This window comes from Nicotiana sylvestris, chromosome 9, assembly GCF_000393655.2.
Source record: "Nicotiana sylvestris chromosome 9, ASM39365v2, whole genome shotgun sequence".
In the NCBI taxonomy this organism is placed as follows: domain Eukaryota; kingdom Viridiplantae; phylum Streptophyta; class Magnoliopsida; order Solanales; family Solanaceae; genus Nicotiana; species Nicotiana sylvestris.
In genome coordinates, this window is record NC_091065.1 from 164,066,134 (window position 1) to 164,088,407 (window position 22,274).

A 22,274-nucleotide genomic window follows, 5' to 3' on the forward strand; every position below is an offset into this window, starting at 1 on the left:
ATATTTTAGATATATTTAATATATAAATATATTTATTGTGATGTAATGTATAAATATTTCTTAAAAAATTCTTAATCTTATCTTTTAAGGTATTATTTCAAGGTTGGACTTAGAACTTTTAAATGTTAATTCCAATAAGTTTTATAGCCATTAACATTAGTAAATTAAATAATGCTAACAAAAGCCCAAACAAAAATTAAATCAATACTAATGCTAACAAAAGACATTCAATTCAATACTACGAACGGGAATGTATTGAATATCTATTTTTTGTTTTGCAATAATTTAGATAAAAATGCATAACCTATTTTTATTTTTTCTTGTTTAGTCACGTAATTAATACTCCCTTATTAGTCTACTTATTTTAGCATGACTTAGTACTTTTAGATTATGTTTATTTTTATTATGTATTTTTAATTAGCAATATTTATATTACACAATTTTATTGTCTATTGTTTAATATTTTAGGATAATGTCATGACACATCTCATATTTTGTATTATTTTCTTGGAAAATACTTTATATAGTTGTATCTTACTAGGATTAAAGAAATATTTTGAGAACAATTTATATGTTTTGTTCTACGAAGATTTTACCGAAAAAACCCGAATAATCCGAAAATCCGAGAAAACCCAAGAAAACCCGAGAGTGAAAAACCCAAATTTTATTGGTTTGGTTTGGTTTGGTTTGGTTATTAGATTTAATAACTCGACACAATTGATTTGATTTGGTAATTGTAAAATCCGAACCAACCTGACCTATGTACACCCCTATGTGAAATCACTAAAAATTTAATAAATTTTAACTTTTGAACCTATTATTTTAAATACACAAATGAGTTATGTATTAAGAACATTAGCACTAAAACCATTGAGTTTAAATTTAATCTCGCCTTTGACAGTAAATATAAATTATTCATATTATAGACAAAATTCAATTCGGGATGGAGATAAGACGTGTTATTTGTACATCATGCCTCTTTACAATTTTAAATTTAAAAAAATCGAATTTTTTAGATCTTTTAATCTCTCATGTGTATAAAAAGAGATAGGTCATAAGAGTGACTAAATGATCGTAGTCAAATAAAATATTGTTGAGCTCCCAAAGTAGTACAGTAGGGGAGTATTCTTTCACAATAAGGACTTTAATCTTATGTGATTAATAAGAATATTTCACCGAAACTACATCCCCTTCTCCTTTTTTGTTTTTTTATTAGTACTAGTATTATTTTTTAAAACATATTTGACATTGTATTGCATTGTCCTTTCACTTGTGGGTCCCCCTCATCAAGAACAATGATCAATGCCATTAGAGTAATTTTTTACTAGTGTACTTGTTTTTTTTTTTTTTTTGTAGAATCAAATGAGAACCTCCTCTTCTCCCTTTGTCCAACTGCTAATGGTTTAAATATTCTCTTAATTACAATTAGGGATGGCAAACGGACGGGTCGAAAGTGATTAATGAAAAATGAAAAACGGATAAATTATCCGACCCGACCAATATTTAATAGGAATAAAAAATGAATTAACCGGCAAATAATATGAGTCAATGACGTCTTGAATATGATCGCTGGGTTAGTTGTTTTTATTGGAGTATAAGCAAGATGCAAATCAGAGCAACGCATAACAATGTACTATGAAGTAGAAGATGCCAGATATCAGGGACTACGAGAAACAAGGAGTTCAAATCTCAGCATAAACTTCAATGATATGCCCTATCTTCCTATTGTCTAAGGCTTTATTTACAGAGCTACTCGATAATTATGTTGGTGGGAGATAACAAGCACCCGATAAAATAATCGGGGTACGCCACAACACGGCCAAGACATCAAAATGGCATACAAGAGGGACAAATCTATCCCAAGTAACAAATATACCATACTCTAGCATTATGTGAAAGAGCCTCTCAAAAGAAGGGAGAAAGTTAAAACAAAACAACAAACGCAAATCCCACAAAATAGTAGCACAGACCCAATAACTCATGCCATAAAATGTCTGGAGAAGTTACAAGGCAATGTTACATTAACAGGCCAAGGCATAATAAAACATAAATGAATATAGTTCTTTTTCATCTAGGATAAAATTTTATCATGAAAATATGATACATCAACATCTGCAACTACTTTAAATAGCGGAGGCGTATTCAGCCCGTTTTATGAAGACATCCAGCTTCAACTTAGTACTGGAATCAACGACATCTATTGGGACCAGAAGGAACTTCTTCAGAGGAAGATTTTGTGAAAATTTTGGCATGCTCTCTGCAACAGATTCTAGTTTAAAAGAGCTCTCCCCATTCGTTACTACAAGCTCATAACGGAACCTTCTCTTTTCTGAGGTTGGTTCAATACAGATAATATTGACAGCACTTCCAAGACGGTAACTAATATGATTGATGATAAAAATTATACCTTGAGTCCTCTCTTGAAGATATTTGCAAGTATGATGATATTCTACATAAATGGGATGGTGAGCGTCATAAACGATTTGCTCCACCAAAGAACCATGTTTGACACGAAAATGAGCATATACCTTTGTTGAAGCAGCCGTAAAGTCGCAGCAAGGACATGTACAAGGGTCATAGGTGCATGCATTTTCATGGTCAGTTTTGTTACCATAACTCAGAATCTCCTTGCAACCATAGATCTTGTTCATGCATGAGACTTTCACAGATTCTAGAACCTTCTCAATAGCTCGACAACGGTTATATCCAATTGGCCAACAACATGATGGACACTTATTAGCAATCTTGATGCAGCAAGAGGCACATGCTATGTGCCCATTCTCACACTATATTTAAGGCCAGAAAGGGAAACGAAATGTCAGAAAATATTCTTAGTAAGCAATTTGGATATTTGCAGATGCCAGCTCTACTGTTAAACTTCAAGGTTTCTAAAAGTACACAGCTCTAGAAGTAGGGGGGGAAAGAAGCATTTTGTATTAGCAATTGATACAACCCAAGTCATGGTCTTAATTTGTTGCTAGGTTCAAAAGGCTCTATACATGCACTTAAACTTCAATAGTTAGCCTTTCCTGTTATAGCTTTTGTGACATCCCTAGAGCCATTGCCTTATTCTTGCTTAGTTCAAAAGGCTCGATAATTTCTTTTAGACAGGCTCATGCATTAAAAGTCCATAAGCTGTTGGATTAACCACAAATTGAACACCATAAGTTATATTCTACCTTAGACTAAAAACTGTGTATTGCTGTTCTGCAACTCTTAAACAAAACAGTCAGGAATTAACCACCCTGGCAGGGAAAAGGACATAGATTTCTGAGTCAGAATCTCAGTCCTTTGTATGCCTTTCATTGCAGTAACTACATTTAAAATCCGGTCTTATCAGTCAGCATAAGATAAGAGTTCTAAAAACAGGCCTAGGTACATTACTTCTATCACCATATATCTCCAACAAAAGAATACTAAACAGTTACAGACTTCAAACACTTTGCTTACTGGATTTCACAGTTTAGCTGCCTTGAATTTCTAAACAAGCACCAACGGATCCACATAATCTGTAAGAACTTAAGATAAACCAAGTTCTTAATCTTTTTCTTAAGAAATGCTGAAAGTGTAACCTGCTTTGACTGGACTTCTGTTATCAATAAGAGCTGATATTTCTAGAGTAAAAACTCCAGCACCGCCAAATCATTTGCAAGAACAGAGCTTCATGATAAAGTAACTTAACCCTAGACTTAAAAAAATAAACAATGTATCTGGGCTTGTATTGCAAGGGGTGATAGAGAGGCAAACATATTTCCATGGAGGAGAAACAACTTTTGAGCTAGCCGACATAAGTGATGTCTGCTCAAACAGATACATGCTAGTAGAAAGAGGAAGGAGACCAACTACCAGAATAAAGGTAGTTGAAGACAATCTGAGATGGCTTTGTGATGCTTTCAAGCATGTGCAGTAGGACAATAGAGCCTGTGCAGAAAATTGAGTAGAAAAGTGAAAATATACATAGTGATTCGTAACTTTAATATTTTTGGCAGATATGTCTGAAATCCTGGTGAGTGAGAACAGATCGGCCGTGATCATTCTGGAAATTGACACAAATGTGGGTTACTTGGATGGATTCCGCCAGTCGAGAGTTTTGGAAAAATCTACTGGGGAAAGGAATTGGGCAGAACAAACGCCTCCCATAAGACCTACAGAGAGGCAGCTACTATTCAAAAATAGCCGGAGAAGGAGATCAGAGTCTCCACAGTGGCGGGGATACTGCAGCGGAAAGAAAAGAGCACCTAGCAAAATGTTTGGCATGACACTTAACGGCCACTTTGGTACGTTTCCCATATCCCACAGTGATTCAAAAGTGGTTTCAACGCCAAAGGAAGACCCCAACAGACATAAGTAATGGAGAATGCAACTTAGTTTATAACTATTTGAGATTCCATCAAAAGTTGAGGCTGTACACATTAAAGTAGAGGAATGGTTTCAGAAAGGCAGAAGACTATCCCTAGAGAATGGTAGTTGCAACTAACAGAAACCTCCAACTCGAAGGGAGGACAAAACTTGGAGAATAGATGAATTAGAGCACCGCATCCTACTGTATTTCTGTTCAGATGAAATTCTGAGAGTGTTTTAAAGTTAGATGTGGTGGATTAGTCGGAATAAATGTGGAAAGAAGAAGAACCCCATTATTGACGGGCATGCACTTGTATTATCTAATCAGAGAGGAACCCGCTTGATAAGCTTGAAATCAAAGGCCAATTAGCCATGCGATGCAAAAGAATTTAACCTGCCACAGATACTGGTTGAACCTGCCTGCAGGTAGTCAGTAATCTACCTACTTTTAAGTGTGGTTTTATACTCCATCACATACCATTGCTTCCTCTAACTTGAAAGAAACAAAGACCTATACCGGCAAGTTAAACTCCAGGTTGAATGAAATTTCATAACTTTGAACTACATATATCCCACAAGATGACATAATCACTAAAGCAGTCATCCTTCTGTCAGCAATTCTCCCAACTAAACGTTTTCAAAAGGTTCAGTTTTTCTATGCTTTGTCACTGTAATGCACTTTTTATTGTGCAATGCCTTTTCAGTGCAATACTATGTTAACCATTTCTCAAATAAGTTATTAAAACAGGTAACTTTTACACCTCTTTTAGAGCAATGAATCAACTGTGCCTCAATCCCAAATCAGTGAGGTCAGCTTATAAATCCCATTACAATTTCGCTCTACTAGTTTTTTTTTACTTACTTTTCTACTAAAAATAGACATGGTCTGGTCTGCCTCTTTTTGAGAGAAGATTTTATACCCCCACCTGCCTATGAAGAACGTCAAGTCTATCGGGAAAGGATATGTTGGTAAGACCAGCAGTTTTGTCCAGAACCGGGCATGCCTTTATTCAAATTTAATTCCAACAAAAACAACAACAACAACAAACCCAGTATATACCACATAGTGGGGTTTGGGAGGGTAAGTGTATACGCAGCCTTACCCCTACTGTATGGAGATAGAGAGGTTAATTCCAAAAAATAAAATAGAAAAACTTTGAGCACTCTACTTTCATAAACCCCTTAACACTTAATAATTAAAGGAATACCTTGGAACTAGATTCTCTTTGTACGCTATCTATGCTAATCGTCTTAGTTTCCTTCAATTAAATCAATAAGCTTTTGATTGATTCAGGGTGGCGCAAGGCTTTCTTCGTGAAAAAGCTCGTCCTTGTCAATTTAGAACTGTCTTTCATTCTGTTTTTACTTATTTTTTAAAAATCTCTCATTTTGATTGGCTTTAGTGGTTTGCAACCACTTCTAAGTAGGCGAAATGTACAAATAGTAGCGGAGAACGAGCCGAATTTAGCAATGAAAGTGAAAAGTAAGCAAAAAATTCTGAGAAAATCCATTTCCTTCCCAAACATTTTAGGGCAAATTAAGAATTCTCTAGATCTCACAATTATCATATATATACAGAAATATATCATATATACACAGAAATAAAGGACGATAGTAATGGATAAGGTAAAGAAGAGAGACCTGAAAGACAGGAGTACTGAGAGGTTCAAGGCAGATGGGGCAATCCAACACATCCGGATCCGACAACGTCACAGAAATCGACCCGTTTACTCTCGAACCCTCCAAATCACGATCCGGATTCAATACTGCCACAGCATCAGCAGACCTATTTAAAAAAGGATCTGGAATTCCCTCGGATTCGGGTTCCGATTCCGGGTTCCAATCCTCCTCTTCTTCTTCTCGCTCTTCATCAGTTACAAAATCCTCCTCTTCATAAATATCCTCCTCCTCTTCCTCCTCTTCTTCTTCTTCAATAGCCGTTTCTTCAATTTCACAACGGCGTTCTGGTTCTTGTTGTTCTTGTTGACGATTAACGGCGGTACAGGAGAAAGTGCCGCCGTAAGTTCGCCGTTTCTTGGGAACGGGTCGGCTACTGGGTCCTTCTTCGTTATTATCATCTTCTTCTCTTCCCAATGAAAATCTCACCATTTTTTCTTCTCCTTCTTCTGACCTAATTTGGCAAGAAGATAATGCCCTATGGTTCACTCGTTTCATTTTGTTTCTTTTGAGGAGAAACGAGTTAACTCAGCTCTACTCGCTCACTCGGTTTTCTATTTTTTATTGTTAATTTCTCCCAGTTATATTTAGGGATCTTATATTTATACCTAGCTTTTTTACTATATAAAAGGAAATTTTTTATTTTTGCTTTGTTAAACATGGAAACAAAATCGAATTGGGAAATGTGAAATTTGAAATTTGAAATTTGAATGCTGCACCGGGATTTACTGCAAAAGACTTGTTCGTTACAATCTCTCTCTTTTTTTCAAGTATTTTTAGATACGTTTAACTATATAAAAAATTACTATATTTTGTAGTAGTACTCACTCTTTATTTAATCTTTGTTAATAGCTCTTTTGGTGCCTTAATTATTAAAAATTCTAATTTTATTCTTGTGATATTTGACTACATATATTTAACCTTCAATTACTTGAAATGTACACTTTTAATTCCTTTGCTTATGAAAATTCACAATTTTTTTTCTAGAAATATTGATTTTTCCACCATTTAATTGCGCATGTGTTATGTTAAGTTTGTACTATTACTCTATATTTGAGGGAAACATACTTGTAAAATAGTCTAAATATAATATATTTCCTACATAAAAGGACCAAAAGAACGTACATTAATCAATTGAAGGTTGAATGTGTTGAGTCATATTTAACAATGACCAAAATTAAACTTTATCAGTAATTGAGGGACACAAATGCTATTCACAAATAAATAGGTACATTTAATCTCCATAAATCAAGAAATCAACATCCATTAAAGTAAATTTAATTTCGTTGATTCTGGTCAGAATCCCATCATTCTTTTTGGAGAGGAGGAGAGAATAACATATCAAGAAAATTGCGTAATTAAAAGCGCCTTTATAAAAAGTCACCAAGACTGTGATATTGTATTTTCTTACTCATGTTTATGTTATTTTTAAGTTGCAAAAGAACGTTGAGCGAAATGTATCACGATTGTTGTGAATTGCTACATTTTACATTTTTATGACATCTTTAGAAAATAAATAACAAATCCGAGACATTCTTATTTTGCTAGTTATGAACAAAATCTTGTAGATCCCTGTAGAATACTTTGCATTGCCTGTTCTAAGGATATCATCTTCACTTGGAATGGTTAAGTAGTTGTGCAAGTGATATAAATCTTGTCCAAATAAGTTATGCTGTGTTACCTAACATATAGGTACTGAGTAACTCTATTGTGATCGTGCTTCGACTATTGTGTTGATATCTGCTACCTTCCACCAATATAAGTACCAAATAACTCTATTACCAAGACTTATACAGATAAAAAAACAAATAGTAAAATTTTGTTTTTACTGGAAATTAAACTCTGGTCTCCAATGATTTTCATCCTACTACTTCATTGACCAATTCTAGCACTAGCATAACAATCTCAAACATAGTGAGGAATAGCCTTTCAAAAGAAGGGACAAAGTAAAAATAATAGCACGAATGCAGATTTTTTTTTCTGCACAAAAAGAGATATTATATAATGGTTATTCATACATCAACAAGTTTGGGATTACTCTACAATACTATACTTCATCCCCTTCTTGTCTATTACATATTGCTTCATCACAAAAGGGGGAGGAGATTCATGATAGATAGCATCCAAAAAGTTGAGCCATATGCTCGCATTTGCTAGACAATCTGCTAATGCAGATCTCCAAATAGCAGCATCGACAAAATAACTTGCATCAACAGACCAACTACAGAGTAAAACATGAACGAAAAGTTCTTCAGCCAGATAAGATTTCATCATAATAATATGTACATCAATATCTACTACTCCTTTCTTAAACAGTGCTACCTCAGAAGATGTATTCACGCTCTATGAAGACCTCCAACTTCAACTGAGCGACTTCTCTTTCTTCGAAAGAGAGAGTGGAATCAACCAAATCTCTTGGGAGCAGAAGATATTTTTTCAAAGGAAAATTTTCTGGCCATTTTGGGACGTTCTCTGCAATGGATCCTAGTTTAAAAGTGCTCTCCCCATCTGTTGCTACAAGCTCGTAACGGAACCTTCTAGTCTGCAAAGCTGGTCCAACACAGATAATGTTGACAGCACTACCAGGATGGTCTTGAGTAGAATGATTAATGATAAAAATAATTCCTTCTGTCTTTTCTTGAATAATTTGGTAAGTTTGATTTTTTTCAATATAAATGGGATGGACAGTGTTGAAAAAGATGTGCTCTGCCAAAGAACCATGTTTGTCACGAAAATGTGCATATAACTTTGTAGAAGGATCCACAAAGTCACAGCCATCGTAAGGACATGAACAAGGCGCATAGATGCATGCATTTTCATGGGCAGTTTTGTTACCATAACTCCGAATCTCCTTGCAACCAAACCTCTTGTTCACGCATGAGACTTTCACAGAGTCTAGAACCTTTTCAATAACTCGACAACGGATATATCCAATTGGACAACAACATGATGGACACTTATTAGCAATCTTGAAGCAACAAGAAGCACATGCTATGTGCCCATTCTCACACTGTTTAGCCCAGAAAGGAAAAAGAAATACGTCAGAGAACATATCTTCGTAGTAAGCAGTTCGAATGTTTGCAAATGCAATCCGAATTCACGTTGCCCACTGCTAAATTTCATGATCACTAAAAGTACACAGCTTTAGAAATAGGGAAAAAGAAAAATGCTCTTCGTATTAGCATTTGTTGTACATGGCCTTAACTTCTTGTTTGATTCAAAAAGCTCAATACATGCACTTAAACTTCAACATTTAGCCTCTCATATTATTAACAGTTGTTACATCCCTAAACTCATGATGTAAAGTTCTGGCTTAGTTCAAAAGGCTCAATAATTTCTTTTACACATGCTCAAAACAGTAAAAAGTTTGGTATACTGTTGCATCATAGCTACAAACTGATCACCACTATATATATATCGAAAAAAAAAAACCTATAGTATATCTGTTCTGCAACTCTTAGACAAAACAAATAGAATTAGCTATCCTGGCAGGGAAAAGTGAAGGCAAAAAAGACCTCAACCACACTTATAGGACTCTCCAATACTGTTAAAGAATGAGGGAAACAGTGAGCAAGTTGTAAGAGGAAATTTAACAAACACTTGCTAGGCAGAAAGTTCCTTAAGTTTAGTACTACAATGCATAATCAGTAGCGCAGCTAGTGATTTCAACTGAAGAGAGAAACTTCAGGCCAAACAACTCCAAAAACAATAGTAAAGGATAGGGTAAGAAGATACCTGAAAGACAGGAACGCTGAGAATTTCGACGCAAATGGGGCAATCCAACACATCTGGATCAGATAACGTCATGGCAAGTGACTTGTTTCCTCTTGAGTCCTGATCCAAATCAGGATTTGCGTTTCCTCTTGCCCCCTCCAACTTATCACGATCATTTGAGTCCGATAATATCTTGCCCCCTCCTTCTCCACCATTGTATTCCCATCTTCTCCTCCACCTCCAGAGAGTGGCGGCCGAAGTTCTCCGTTTTTTTGGGAACGGGTCTTGTGGTCCAACTGCTTCCTTCTTCGTTACCATTTTCATCATCTCTTCCCGGTGAAGATTTTGCCATTTGCTCAAACTTTATTTTTCTTCTTCTTCTTCTTGTGTAATAGTTGCTCGTCTGTACGATGAACTAGGAAACAAAGGCGGGAAGCTGAAGTTATTGTGACTCGCTAAGGTAAGTGAGAGGACAGCTCGGATCTGGAGCAAGTGAGGTGAATAAAAGATAATGATTGCAAAGTTTTGAAGGGGATGACCAAATTAAGAGAGGTCTTTCATAAACTTCTAAATGAAAAATGGGATCATGATATTGTACTAGGTAAATTGAGGAATGCCGACAGTCCCCATGAATTAAGTTATTGTAGGGACATGGAGGTCGATGAGGTTATGGAGGCAATGTGTAAGATGAGAAGGAGCAGAGCTATCGGGCCAGATGAAATTCCGGTTAAACTTTGGAGGTGTGTGGGTATAGCAGGTTTGGAATGGCTTACTGGGTTATTTAATATTATATTCAAGACTAATAGGATGCCTGAAGAGTGGAGGTGGAGTACAATGGTTCCGTTGTATAAGAACAAAGGCGATATCCAGAGCTGTAACAACTATAGGGGGCGTAATACATACGGAGACACCTAAAGTTGGCACGATCTTTCACTTAGACACCTAAACTAAGCCTCTTTCCAATTACACACATTTCTTAGGCAATTCTCATACCAATTAGACACGTTTTTTGCTGGCTTATTAATTAACCAAGTGTTCTGCAATCTCCGTCTACGTGGCAAAAGTAACCATTATAAATCGTGTCACATCATTTTTTGTCCACCTCAGCTATATAGTGTTATTTCCACTAAAATACAAATAACTAGCCCTAAACAAACGATCTAAACGTATTACCACCATTCCTTTTACCATCGATGAAAACGAAGAAAGGTCCTACCACTGTTAAGCTTCTTCTTCTTTTGGTCAATGGTGTTGGAATCTAGTATTTCCACTGATTTATCACCGTATTTACAACGCTTCAAGGTCCAATCTCTCCTTATTTTCTATTGCTACAGCTAGGGCTTTTTATTTGTAAGTTATTGATAAAGCTAGGGTTTTTCTGGGGTTTTCCTTTGTGTTGGTCCCTTGTCGTCTTATGTAAGGGAACATTATGGAGGATGACTATATTTAACTCGCTTTCACCACAGGGGTACATTTATCGAGCAACCTGTCCCAATATACAAAGGGGAATTAGATGCCTTTGTTGTTGCTATCGATAAAGACCATTTTAGTGTTGTCGAGTTGTCTGCTTATGCTAAAGATCTTGGGTATGCAGCTGTCAAAGGGTTTTATTGTCAAAAGGAAAAAGATGGTGATTTTATCAAAGTCTTTTCTGATTTTCAATTATATGAATTTGTGAAGGATTTAAAACATGGTGATATTTTGGATGTTTATTTGCTTCATGGGGTGAGTCATCCTGAAGTAGTCGAAGAAAATGTTGGTCTTTTATGTGGGGCAGAAGTATGTGGGGGTGGTAATGACCAATTTAAAGCTAGGGCAATTCCTGGGAGTAATACAAATACTGAAGAACCTATTGAGCCGTCTACTGACCCAACTCACAATGTTGTTGAACCACATATTGAGCCGCCTATTGAACCAACTTTGAATGATGCTGAACCAACTCACAATTTTTCTGAACCAACTGTAAATGTTGTTGATGGAGATGAACCACCAGACCATAATCTTAATGAAGGTGGAGTGCAATCAGATGTTGAGAGTAGTGAATCAGAAGAAGATGTTCTTCCTGAAGAAGATGATTCAGATGTTGATGATGAATTGAGATCTTTAAGGGCTGAAAGGAGGAGCAAGAAGCAGGGTAAGCAGAGGAAAAAACCAATTGCAATAGATGAGATACCACTAGGAGAAGCAGGTATTGAAAGGGGATTTGAGGATATTGGAAGAAACAAGACTTCAAGATATGTAGGTAAATTAGGTGGTGATGAGCAGTTTATTGATAGTTCAGAGGCTGATAGTGAAGATAGCACAGATGAGTTAGATCCTGAAGCTATTCCTGGTGTTGATATACCAGCAAGAAGGAGGAGTACAAAAGTTAGGTATGATCCTGATTGTAAAGTTGCTACATTTGAACTTGGGATGATTTTTGAGAATGCTATAGAGTTTCAGAAAGCATTAGCAAATTATGCAATTGAGCACAAGGTACAAATTAAATTGAGACCAAATGGACCGCATAGGGTGAGGGCTAAGTGTAAATCACAGAGATGCAAATGGGTGTGTTATACTTGTATTGATAGACATTCGGGTGATTTTAAAGTAAAGAACTACTACCCAGTACATAAATGTGATATTTCAAACAAGAATAAGTTGTGCACTTCAAAGTTTGTTGCAAAGAAATTCAGAGATGAAATAACTAAGCAGTCCCACATAATGATATGGGAAATACAGGAGTTGTGTAGGGACAAACAAGGATTGTATGTTGGCATGACAATTTGTTATAGGACTAAACTACGTGTTCTTAGAGAGTCCATGGGTGATTGGAATATGGAATTTTCAAGGTTATGTGATTATGTTGATATGATAAGACAGACCAATCCGGGTAGCTCATGTTGGGTAAGGATGGACAGTGAAACTGAGCCAGGAAAAAATCTCATTGTTTACTTTTATGTGTGCTTTGATGCATTGAAGAAAGGTTGGTTAGAAGGATGTAGAAGAATCATAGGTTTTGATGGTTGTTTCTTAAAGAGTGCTTGTAAATGTGAGTTTCTAGTTGATGTTAGCAAGAATGGAAATCAACAAATGTTTCCTATAGCATGGGCATTTGTGGACCAGGAGACAAAACATAGCTGGAGTTTTTTCATCAACTACTTGAAAGATGATTTGCAATTGGGAACTAGAGAAGGATTGACTGTGATGACAGATATGCAAAAGGTAAGTATTATGTTCTGTTGTCTCTTAAGTAGTCTATTAAGTAATTTTGGTATTTGTTGTTCATTAATGTGATATATTCAGTTGTTAGTACTTAAGTATTCTGTTATTTTGTTAAGTAATTAAGTATTCTGCTGCTGTTAAGTAATTCTGCTGTTAAGTATTCTGCTATTGTAGTAATATGCTGCTGTAATTTGAATTAATTATTGTGTAGAGATTTGCTGCAGCTTTGAATGAAGATTTACCCAATGCTGAATTTAGGATATGTGTCAGGCATATTTGGTCTAATTGGCATAAGAAATAGAAAGGAGAGAAAATGAGAAAACAGTTTTGGAGGTGCTCAAAATCTAGTTATGAAATTAAGTTTAAAGAGGAGCTTGAGAAAATGGACAAACTTGGTAAGGATATTTGTAGGGATTTGTTATATTATCCAAAAAAGTCATGGGTTAGAGCTTATTTTGAAGTGCATTCCAAGTGTGATGTTGTTGAAAATAATATGTGTGAGACCTTTAATTCATGGATTTTAGCTTCTAGGCATAAATCAATTATAACTATGTTGGAGGAGATTAGAAGGAAAATAATGACTAGGCAAGTGGATATGTTGAAATTTGCTGATACTTGGATATCTGATATATCACCTATGGCAAGGCTATTGTTAGAGGATAGCAAAGAGCTTGCTAGAAAATGTATTGTCATTTGGAATGTTGATGTTGGATTTTGAGATTGGAGAAGAACTGCATAAGCATGTAGTTAATCTGACTAATAAGGTTTGCACTTGTAGAGCTTGGCAGTTGAGGGGTATTCCATGTCAACATGTTGTTCTTGCATACTATCACATAAACAAAGAACCTGAACAGGCGGTGGAGCATTGGTATAAGAGGGATACCTTCTTAAAAGCATACAAGTATTTCATCCAGCCTATGACAAATATGAAGATGTGGCCTGAAACCAACAATCCTAAGATAGAGCCTCCCAAACCTAAACCCATGCCTGGTAGACCTTAGAGGAATAGAAGAAAAGGCAAAGATGAACCAAAAAAGAAATATGGAAAGTTGTCCAAGTGTGGAGTGAAAAAGACATGTTCCAAGTGCCATCAACAAGGACATAACAAAAGATATTGTAAGGTAAATGTTTCTTGTCAAATATTTCATATTGCCATCACATGTTTCCTGTTGTTCATATGAATCTAGTATTCTGTTTCCATCACTGTTATGTAATCTGTTGCTCAATGTTATGTAGGCTGAAAATTGGATGCCTTCACAGCAAGGTAGCCAAAGCTCACAAGGTGCTAGCCAACCTGATGTAGCTGGAAGCTCAAGCCAACCTACAAACTCTGTGTTTTGATACAACAAGGGTTAGAAGGGTTAATGAAGCTAGAAGCTCAAGCCAACCAACACGAAGTTCAGTAGATTCGATCAGGCCTACTAAAAGAGGATTAGGTAGTCAACTTCCTCCAAAGGGTAAAGCAACTACCAGCCAAAAGAGAGGAAGGGGTGCAAGTAAAGAAGATGCTGAAAAAGGAGCACAAAAAGGTCCAAAAATATTGGATTTGGCATCTACACAGCTGCAAGTGGAACTCAAATACTAAATGTATATATTCATACATATTTCATCTATAATATGACTTAGAAATAACTTACTGATTGTGGTTCATTATTTGGCAAACTACATCCCGGAACATCAAGTCAACGAGTTATTGTAAGTGGTTCAACTTATAAGAGTGCAACTCCAATAGGAATTGACCTTGGTTTTAAGGCTAGAGGCTTGAGGTGGAAGGATCAAGATGCTGTCACAACTTCCTAGTTGCAGCAGATGAAGGCAAACTTCAGCAATAAGTAGTATCTTAGGAACTTATTTTGTCTATATGTTATGTAGCAGCAACCTATTATATTTTGGGATCTAGTTTTTGAAAGAACTAAACTTTAATGGTTGTATTCAGTCGTGTAATATTACTGTTCTATTTTGGATATATGTTATGTAGCAACAACTTCAGCCTTATTTTGTTTGTTTTGGTAGAATAGTTACTCTATGTTCTGAATAATTAGTCTATATAGCAGCAACTTCAGTCTATATGTTCTGAATTTTGAAACTGCATCTTATGGTTCTATGCCTTGTACAGAAGTTGTATATTATAACACTTTCAAAATTCAACAGCTGGAGGATGGTGGAACAATACAGGGATAAGAAAAATGATCTCCACATGGTATTTATTGATCTACAGAAAACGTATGACAAGGTTCCTAGGGAGGTCTTATGGAGCTTCTTAGAGGTTAAAGGGGTCCTGGTTGCCTACATTGGGATGATTAAAGACATGTATGATGGAGCTAAGACTCGGGTTAGGACAGTAGGAGGCGACTCCGAACATTTTCCAGTTTTTACGGGGTTGCACCAAGGGTCTGCGTTCAACCCTTTCCTATTTGCCCTGGTGATGGATGCACTAACTCATCATATTCAAGGAGAGGTGCCATAGTGCATGCTATTTGTTGATGACATAGTTCTAATTGATGAGACACGAGGCGGCGTCAACGAGAGGCTAGAAGTTTGGAGACATGCCCTTGAGTCTAAAGGTTTCAGATTGAGCAGGACGAAGACGGAATACCTCGAGTGCAAATTTGGGGCCGAGCCGACAGAAGCGGGAGTGGAAGTGAGGCTTGACTCTCAAGTCATTGCTAAGAGGGGTAGTTTCAAGTACCTTGGGTCAGTTATTCAGGAGATCGACGAGGATGTCATACACCGTATAGGGGTGGGGTAGATGAAGTGGAGGTTAGCGTCGGGAGTCCTGTATGACAAGAAAGTGTCACCGTTACTAAAAAGGTAAGTTTTATAGAGCAGTGGTTAGGCCGACCATGTTGTGTGAGACCGAGTGTTGGCCGATTAAGAACTCACACATCCAGAAGATGAAAGTAGCAGAGATGAGGATGTTGAGGTGGATGTGCGGGCATACAAGGATGGATAAGATTAGGAATGAAGATATTCGAGAGAAAGTGGGCGTGACCCCCATGGAGGACAAGATGCGGGAAGCAAGACTCAGATGGTTCGGGCACATTCAGAGGAGGAGCACGGATGCACCGGTGAGGAAGTGTGAGCGACTGGCTGTGGTGGGCACGAGAAGAGGTAGAGGGAGACCTAATAAGTATTGGGGAGAGGTGATCAGGCAGGACATGGCGCGACTTAGGATTACTGAGGACATGGCCCTTGACAGGGAATTGTGGGGATCGAGCATTAAAGTTGTAGGTTAGGGAAAAATTGTGAATATTTCTACAGCGCACTAGAGTGAGATTAGCCAGTTAGGAGTTAGTCTTAGGATGCTACTGGTCAGCTACTGATGCAGGGATTTATCTGCTGGATATTATTATATCTTCCATCTTTTTCGTATTTCCTATATTTCTTATATTGCTGTTATTTTGTTATTCTATGTTATTTTATGTTATGTTATGTTATTTTATGTTATTTTATTATGAGTCTATTGATAGTACTAATATATCGTCTCTTGTTGCTTTCTTGAGCCGAGGGTCTCCTAGAAACAACCTTTTGCCCCTCGGGGTAGGGGTAAGGTCTTCGTACATAGTACCCTCCCCAGACCTCACTTGTGAGATTATATTGGGCCATTGTTGTTGTTGTTGTTGTTGTTGTTGTGTTGGTATAGAAATTTAGTAGGCGTTTGGACATAAGAACTGTAAAATTCCAAAAACAGCGGTAAAAAAAAATTCTAGTGAAAATGATATTTGAAATTTAGAGTTGTCTTTGGATATAAATTTCAGTTTGGATTGTTTTTTAAGTTTTATGAGTGATTTGAGTGAAAATTTTAAAAAATAACTTTTTGAAATTTTTCAGATTTTCGAAAATTTTCAAAATGTGTCTTCAAGTGAAAATTGAAAGTTTTATGAGCAAATGCTGATTTTGAAAAAAAGGAATTTTTTTTTATGTCCAAACGGGCTCTAAATATCATCTTAATACTTTATTTGGTTAGCAAACTTGGTATAAGCTATCCGAAATTAAGATTAGTACCGAAATAACTTATATACCTTATAGGGATGGGGTAATTAGTGTCGGCATAACTTATACCTTCTTCTTTAAAATTATGAAATTGTCATTTTTAATATAACATACCAAATAATGAATAAAAAATAATATTAGGATAACTAATCACATAATAACTAATTTCAGTATAATTTATCCTAACATAACTTATCCCAACATAAGCCGTAATTAGTGTCGGCATAACTTGTACTTTCTTCTTAGAAATTATGCAATTATTATTTTTAATATAACTAATCCCAATATAATTTATCCCACGATAACTTATCCCATCATAAACCTTATTCAAATCAAACGACCCGTCAAAGGTCCATTTGTTCGAAGCAAGCTCTATAAGTCTAAACCGTAGTGATATAATGACGTCTACTTAAATAAATTAGTTTCTTTTTCTGAGTAGTCAAATCATTTCAAGGTTTCACAAAGTTTATTACTCTCTCTCCAAATAAAAGTCAGTTATTATGACCAAAGAAAGTATAGAGCTTGTTGTCAAATCATTTAAAGGTCCATTCACACACAGCTTATTTGTGCTTACATATAAACTTTGTGCTGACGAATGGATAAAAAGGAAAAATAATATTAATTTCTCTGTTTTATTTCATGTGAATCTATTTGATTAAGCAAAAAATTTAAAAAAAAATAAATATTTTTAAAATTTGTGATTCTAAACATATCAGAAAGAGTCCAAAATATTTGTGTGTTTATAAAAAAAAATTCATTTAAATTATTTCTAAATTTAAAAAGGAATTTTTTTTAAATGGACCAAAAAAATAATAATTTCATATCAACTGGAAGGGTGGGAGCAAGAGGAGATAATGGAATTCCATGGACACTTGAAAATGTTCTATTATATGTCCGACTAAAAAGAAAGGATTATATATCAATTGTTGTAACATATCAATTGTTAATGTGAATGTTAGTCATATGGACAAGTGACTATTGTATTTACAAGTATCTAGCTAATTAGTGGTGAATTATGAATAAGTATTATTTAGGTGGCAACCTTTCTTGATTAAATATTTAATAAGTAATTACATACTATATATAACAGAATTTGAGACCTCTTCCATACCTATAAATAAGCCGTCATGACCCATGATGAAATATCATAAAAGATTGTAGGACTAGTATTCTCAACGTAGAATTATTCGGCCACTATCAATTTTCTTTGTCATTTTTTTTCTGTCATGAAACGAGTACGTAGTATTACTAAAAGAAACTCACTTGGTGGGTGCACTGGACACCAATTATAGCTGCGGATTATATACTATATTACTTAAGTAGAATCGCTAGAGGAGTGCGGAACCAAAATGTAGTTTATTTTTACTCAAAATATACAAATAAGTGTAAAAAAAAAGAAGTTACCAAACTATATATAATGCCACTAATAGTGGCGCTATACAGTAACGTTAACTGTACCGTTACTGTATAGCGCCACTATTAGTGGCGTTATACTGACAAACCTTACATAGCGCCATTAATAGTGGCGCTATACGCCTTATTACCTGAACATATAACGCCATTAATAGTGGCGCTATACTTCTTAATACAAATCCTCCATCTTCTTCTTCTTCGTTCCATCTCCTTCATTTTTCATTTCTGGTCCCCCCCCCCACCGATTCTGCCCCCATTTTTTTTAAATTTTTTTTGGGTCCCCCGTCACATAAAAGTTTAATATTTGTGGTCCCACTGTCGAGTAGAGCTTCGTGTTATTGTGGATTCACTCTTCCGGAGTCAAAATTTCGATCTATCTACATTTCGAAAATTCTAAATCGAGGTATTTCGATTTATTTTAAGTTGAAACTTTTATAACAATGCATATTACTTGATTTGTATGTGTTCTATTTCGGTTTGTGTTTATTTTTTCCGAAACTAGCATGTTAAATTTTATCCGAATTTAATTTTAGTGTTGTATAAAAATATGTAAATTAGTCTAAAAAATGTGTTTGTTAATATCCTCATGTATATTTATGTGTTTTTATGCCGTTTAGTTTAGATTATTTTTTAGCGTAGTAAAATGTATACTTTTTTAGCGTAGTAAAACGTAGACCTTTTTAGCGTAGTAAAACGTAGACCCTTTTAGCGTAGTAAAATGTAGAGCCTTGTAGCGTAGTATTGTGTAGTAATTGTTTAATTATCTTATATTCTAGCATGAAACCCATAATTATATATATATATATATATATTTCTTACAATTAATTTATTAAAAAATATGAATAAAAATTATAAAAAAACATAAAATTATTAATGATAGTTTGGTACTACTGGGCCTCAGAAAATCTAGCACGAAACCCATAATTATAATATATATATATATATATATATATATATATATATATATATATATATATATTATTTTTACAATTTAGTTATTAAATAAATATGAATAAAAATTATTAAAAAAACATAAAATTATTAATGATAGTTTGGTACCACTGAGCTTCAGAAAATCTAGCACGAAACCCATAATTATAAAAATTATATATATATATATATATATATATATATATATATATAATTTTTACAATTAAGTTATTAAAAAATATGAATAAAAATTATTAAAAAAACATAAAATTATTAATGATAGTTTGGTACTACTGGGCCTCAGAAAATCTAGCACGAAACCCATAAGTATATATATATATATATATATATATATATATATTATTTTTACAATTTAGTTATTAAATAAATATGAATAAAAATTATTAAAAAAACATAAAATTATTAATGATAGTTTGGTACCACTGAGCTTCAGAAAATCTAGCACGAAACCCATAATTATAAAAATTATATATATATATATATATATATATATATATATATAATTTTTACAATTAAGTTATTAAAAAATATGAATAAAAATTATTAAAAAAACATAAAATTATTAATGATAGTTTGGTACCACTGGGCCTCAGAAAATCTAGCACGAAACCCATAAGTATATATATAATTTTTACAATTAAATTGTTAAAAAATATGAATTTAAATTATAAAAAATACACATAAATTTTAATGATAGTTATTAAAAATTATGAATTTGCAGTTGACGACATGTATGCACCTATACATCCCGGCCCTCGGACGTCGGAGCTACTACCCCTACAGCCCCAGCATAGATCCGAGCATATATGGGGGGAGAGTTGCTTACGCAGACTTTTCGGGGCAGGAGAGTGGATTTATTGTGGGAGTTTTTGACTCCTCCCCGCGTTCTACATCCCCGTGTGGTCCATCACCTGGAGGAGATGAGATTATATAGGATCATTAGCATCGGCCGGATACAGCTCGACTATGCTTTGATCACGACGTTGATTGAGCGGTGGCGACCGGAGACGCACACTTTCCATCTGCCCATCGGCGAAGCCACCATCACACTCCAGGACGTCGAGATTTTATATGGCCTGTCCACCGATGGCTTGCCAGTTTTACTGCCTGGGAACATGAGATATTTTAACCGGGCTTCATATATGGATATGCTGCACAGGCTCACGGGCTTCAGGTCCGAGGACCCAGATGTAGCAATTGGGAGCAGTCGTATGCAGTTGGTCCCCATTAGAGACCACTTGGTGCAGATCCACGATACTATCACCGACGACTCAGCGGAGGTGGATGTGGAGAAATATACAAGGCTGTTGTTGCTCCTTCTATTTGGGGGGGTCTTGTTCCCGAACACTTCGGGGAACCTAGTGAGCCTTCGTTTTCTACATCATATTGCGGACTTTGATGATACAGTCAGCTACAGCTGGGGTGGTGCTGTCCTATCTTTTTTGTACAGGCAGATGTGCCGGGCATCCATGGGCACACAAAGAGACGTTTATGGCTTTCTGCCACTTCTACAGGTGACAACTTAGTCAAATAATTTGTCGTTTAGTTCCAATTCTACCTAGTTATAGTTAATCTTTACGTCAACTTTCTGTTTTAGGTTTGGGTGTGGGAGCGATTTCTGCAACTTTGGCCACCTCTACCACAGCTACCGGCTAATGTACATATTCCTGATCTCCCTCTAGCTTGTAGGTGGGTATTGCGTCGTAGACTTGCACGAGAGTATCATGGCCATCATAATCTCCCCTTCTGTAGGGATGTGTTGGATTTTCTGGAGGATGCACAGGTGAATATCTAACTAAACTTACCAATTAATTTTTTAACTAGGTATTGCGCATACTAACGGTTTGTGTTATTATTTGATAGTTCATCTGGACGCCGTACAGCGAAGAGCTGATAGGTACCCTGCCAGCGTATTGCACGCACGGTCGCCATATTTGGAGGGCTTCCGTCCCTCTCACGTGCCTCGATATTGTTGAGCATCATGCCTCAGAGCGAGTATTTCGTCAGTTTGGATTTCCGCAGTCTATACCGACTCAGCCTGCATGAGATCCTTTACATTATGAGAGGGATGATAGGATGAGAGTGGATGACACATTTATTGAGTGGCTGACAGCGCGGTTGGGTATTTGGGACAGCCGAGGGGACTTGACCCCAGCTCCGCAACACTTTCCTATCGAAGTTTATATGGCATGGTACCGCACTGTTTCCCGACTTTTTATCGGGAACCCAGTTCATCAGGTAGATGGTCGGTACGTCTCATACGCCGGGAGACATGAGGCTCTGGTATGTTTTCTGTTATTATCAATTACATTAATAGTAATTTCTAGTCAAATACGTAGTTTATATTAAAAACTTTTGTGCAGGCGATTGGATTGCATACCGTATATCGTATGGGGCAGCAGATGCAGAGTTATGTCCACGACCCTGTGATCATGCAGGACTATAGTTGTCGCTTAATGGATGTGGCTGCCCAGACACTGCAGCGAGGCCGATCGGATCAGCGTTTGGCATACCAGCTAGATTATGTTGACCCAGCCACATACCAGCGAGGTCGTGGTATGCCACGGGGTGGTGGCCGACGAGCTGCTGCTGCTCCACGAGGACCTGCTGGTGTTGGACGACGTGGTCGTGGGCGGAGAGGAGGTCCCCAGCAAGGGGGCTTTGAGGCTCCTGCTGATGATGTTGCTGCTGATATGGGAGGTGGCATGCATGAGACCGACATGCCGTCTTACAGCCTTGGCATTTATGACACTCCAGGGACGTCGCAGGTGACCCCATCGGGTTAATTCTTGATCATGGGCTTGGATTTTCAAGGAGTGGAGTTGGGTAGATATTTCCCTGGCCCGTCTACCACTGATGAGTCTCGACCGATCCGAGATTTTGATAGTGGGCACCGACTGAGTTATGGCAGCTCATCACATGCGCAGGTATGAGTTTATTAGTATTAATTTTATTACTGTTTTTACTATAACTTATTTATT

General features: G+C 36.2%; 1 protein-coding gene across 1 annotated transcript; it reads right to left on the reverse strand.

The window, feature by feature from the left end:
* Positions 1–1,970: 1,970 nt before the first annotated feature.
* LOC104250058 (uncharacterized) lies at positions 1,971–10,240 on the reverse strand. Its single transcript, XM_070158229.1, has 5 exons — positions 9,754–10,240; positions 8,352–9,028; positions 8,067–8,239; positions 5,983–6,545; positions 1,971–2,786 (listed from the first exon to the last, which is right to left on the reverse strand). The coding sequence occupies exons 1-5, from the start codon at positions 10,057–10,059 to the stop codon at positions 2,124–2,126; spliced, it is 2,382 nt and encodes a 793-aa protein (XP_070014330.1). The 5' UTR covers positions 10,060–10,240; the 3' UTR covers positions 1,971–2,123.
* Between the last annotated feature and the right edge of the window lie 12,034 nt (positions 10,241–22,274).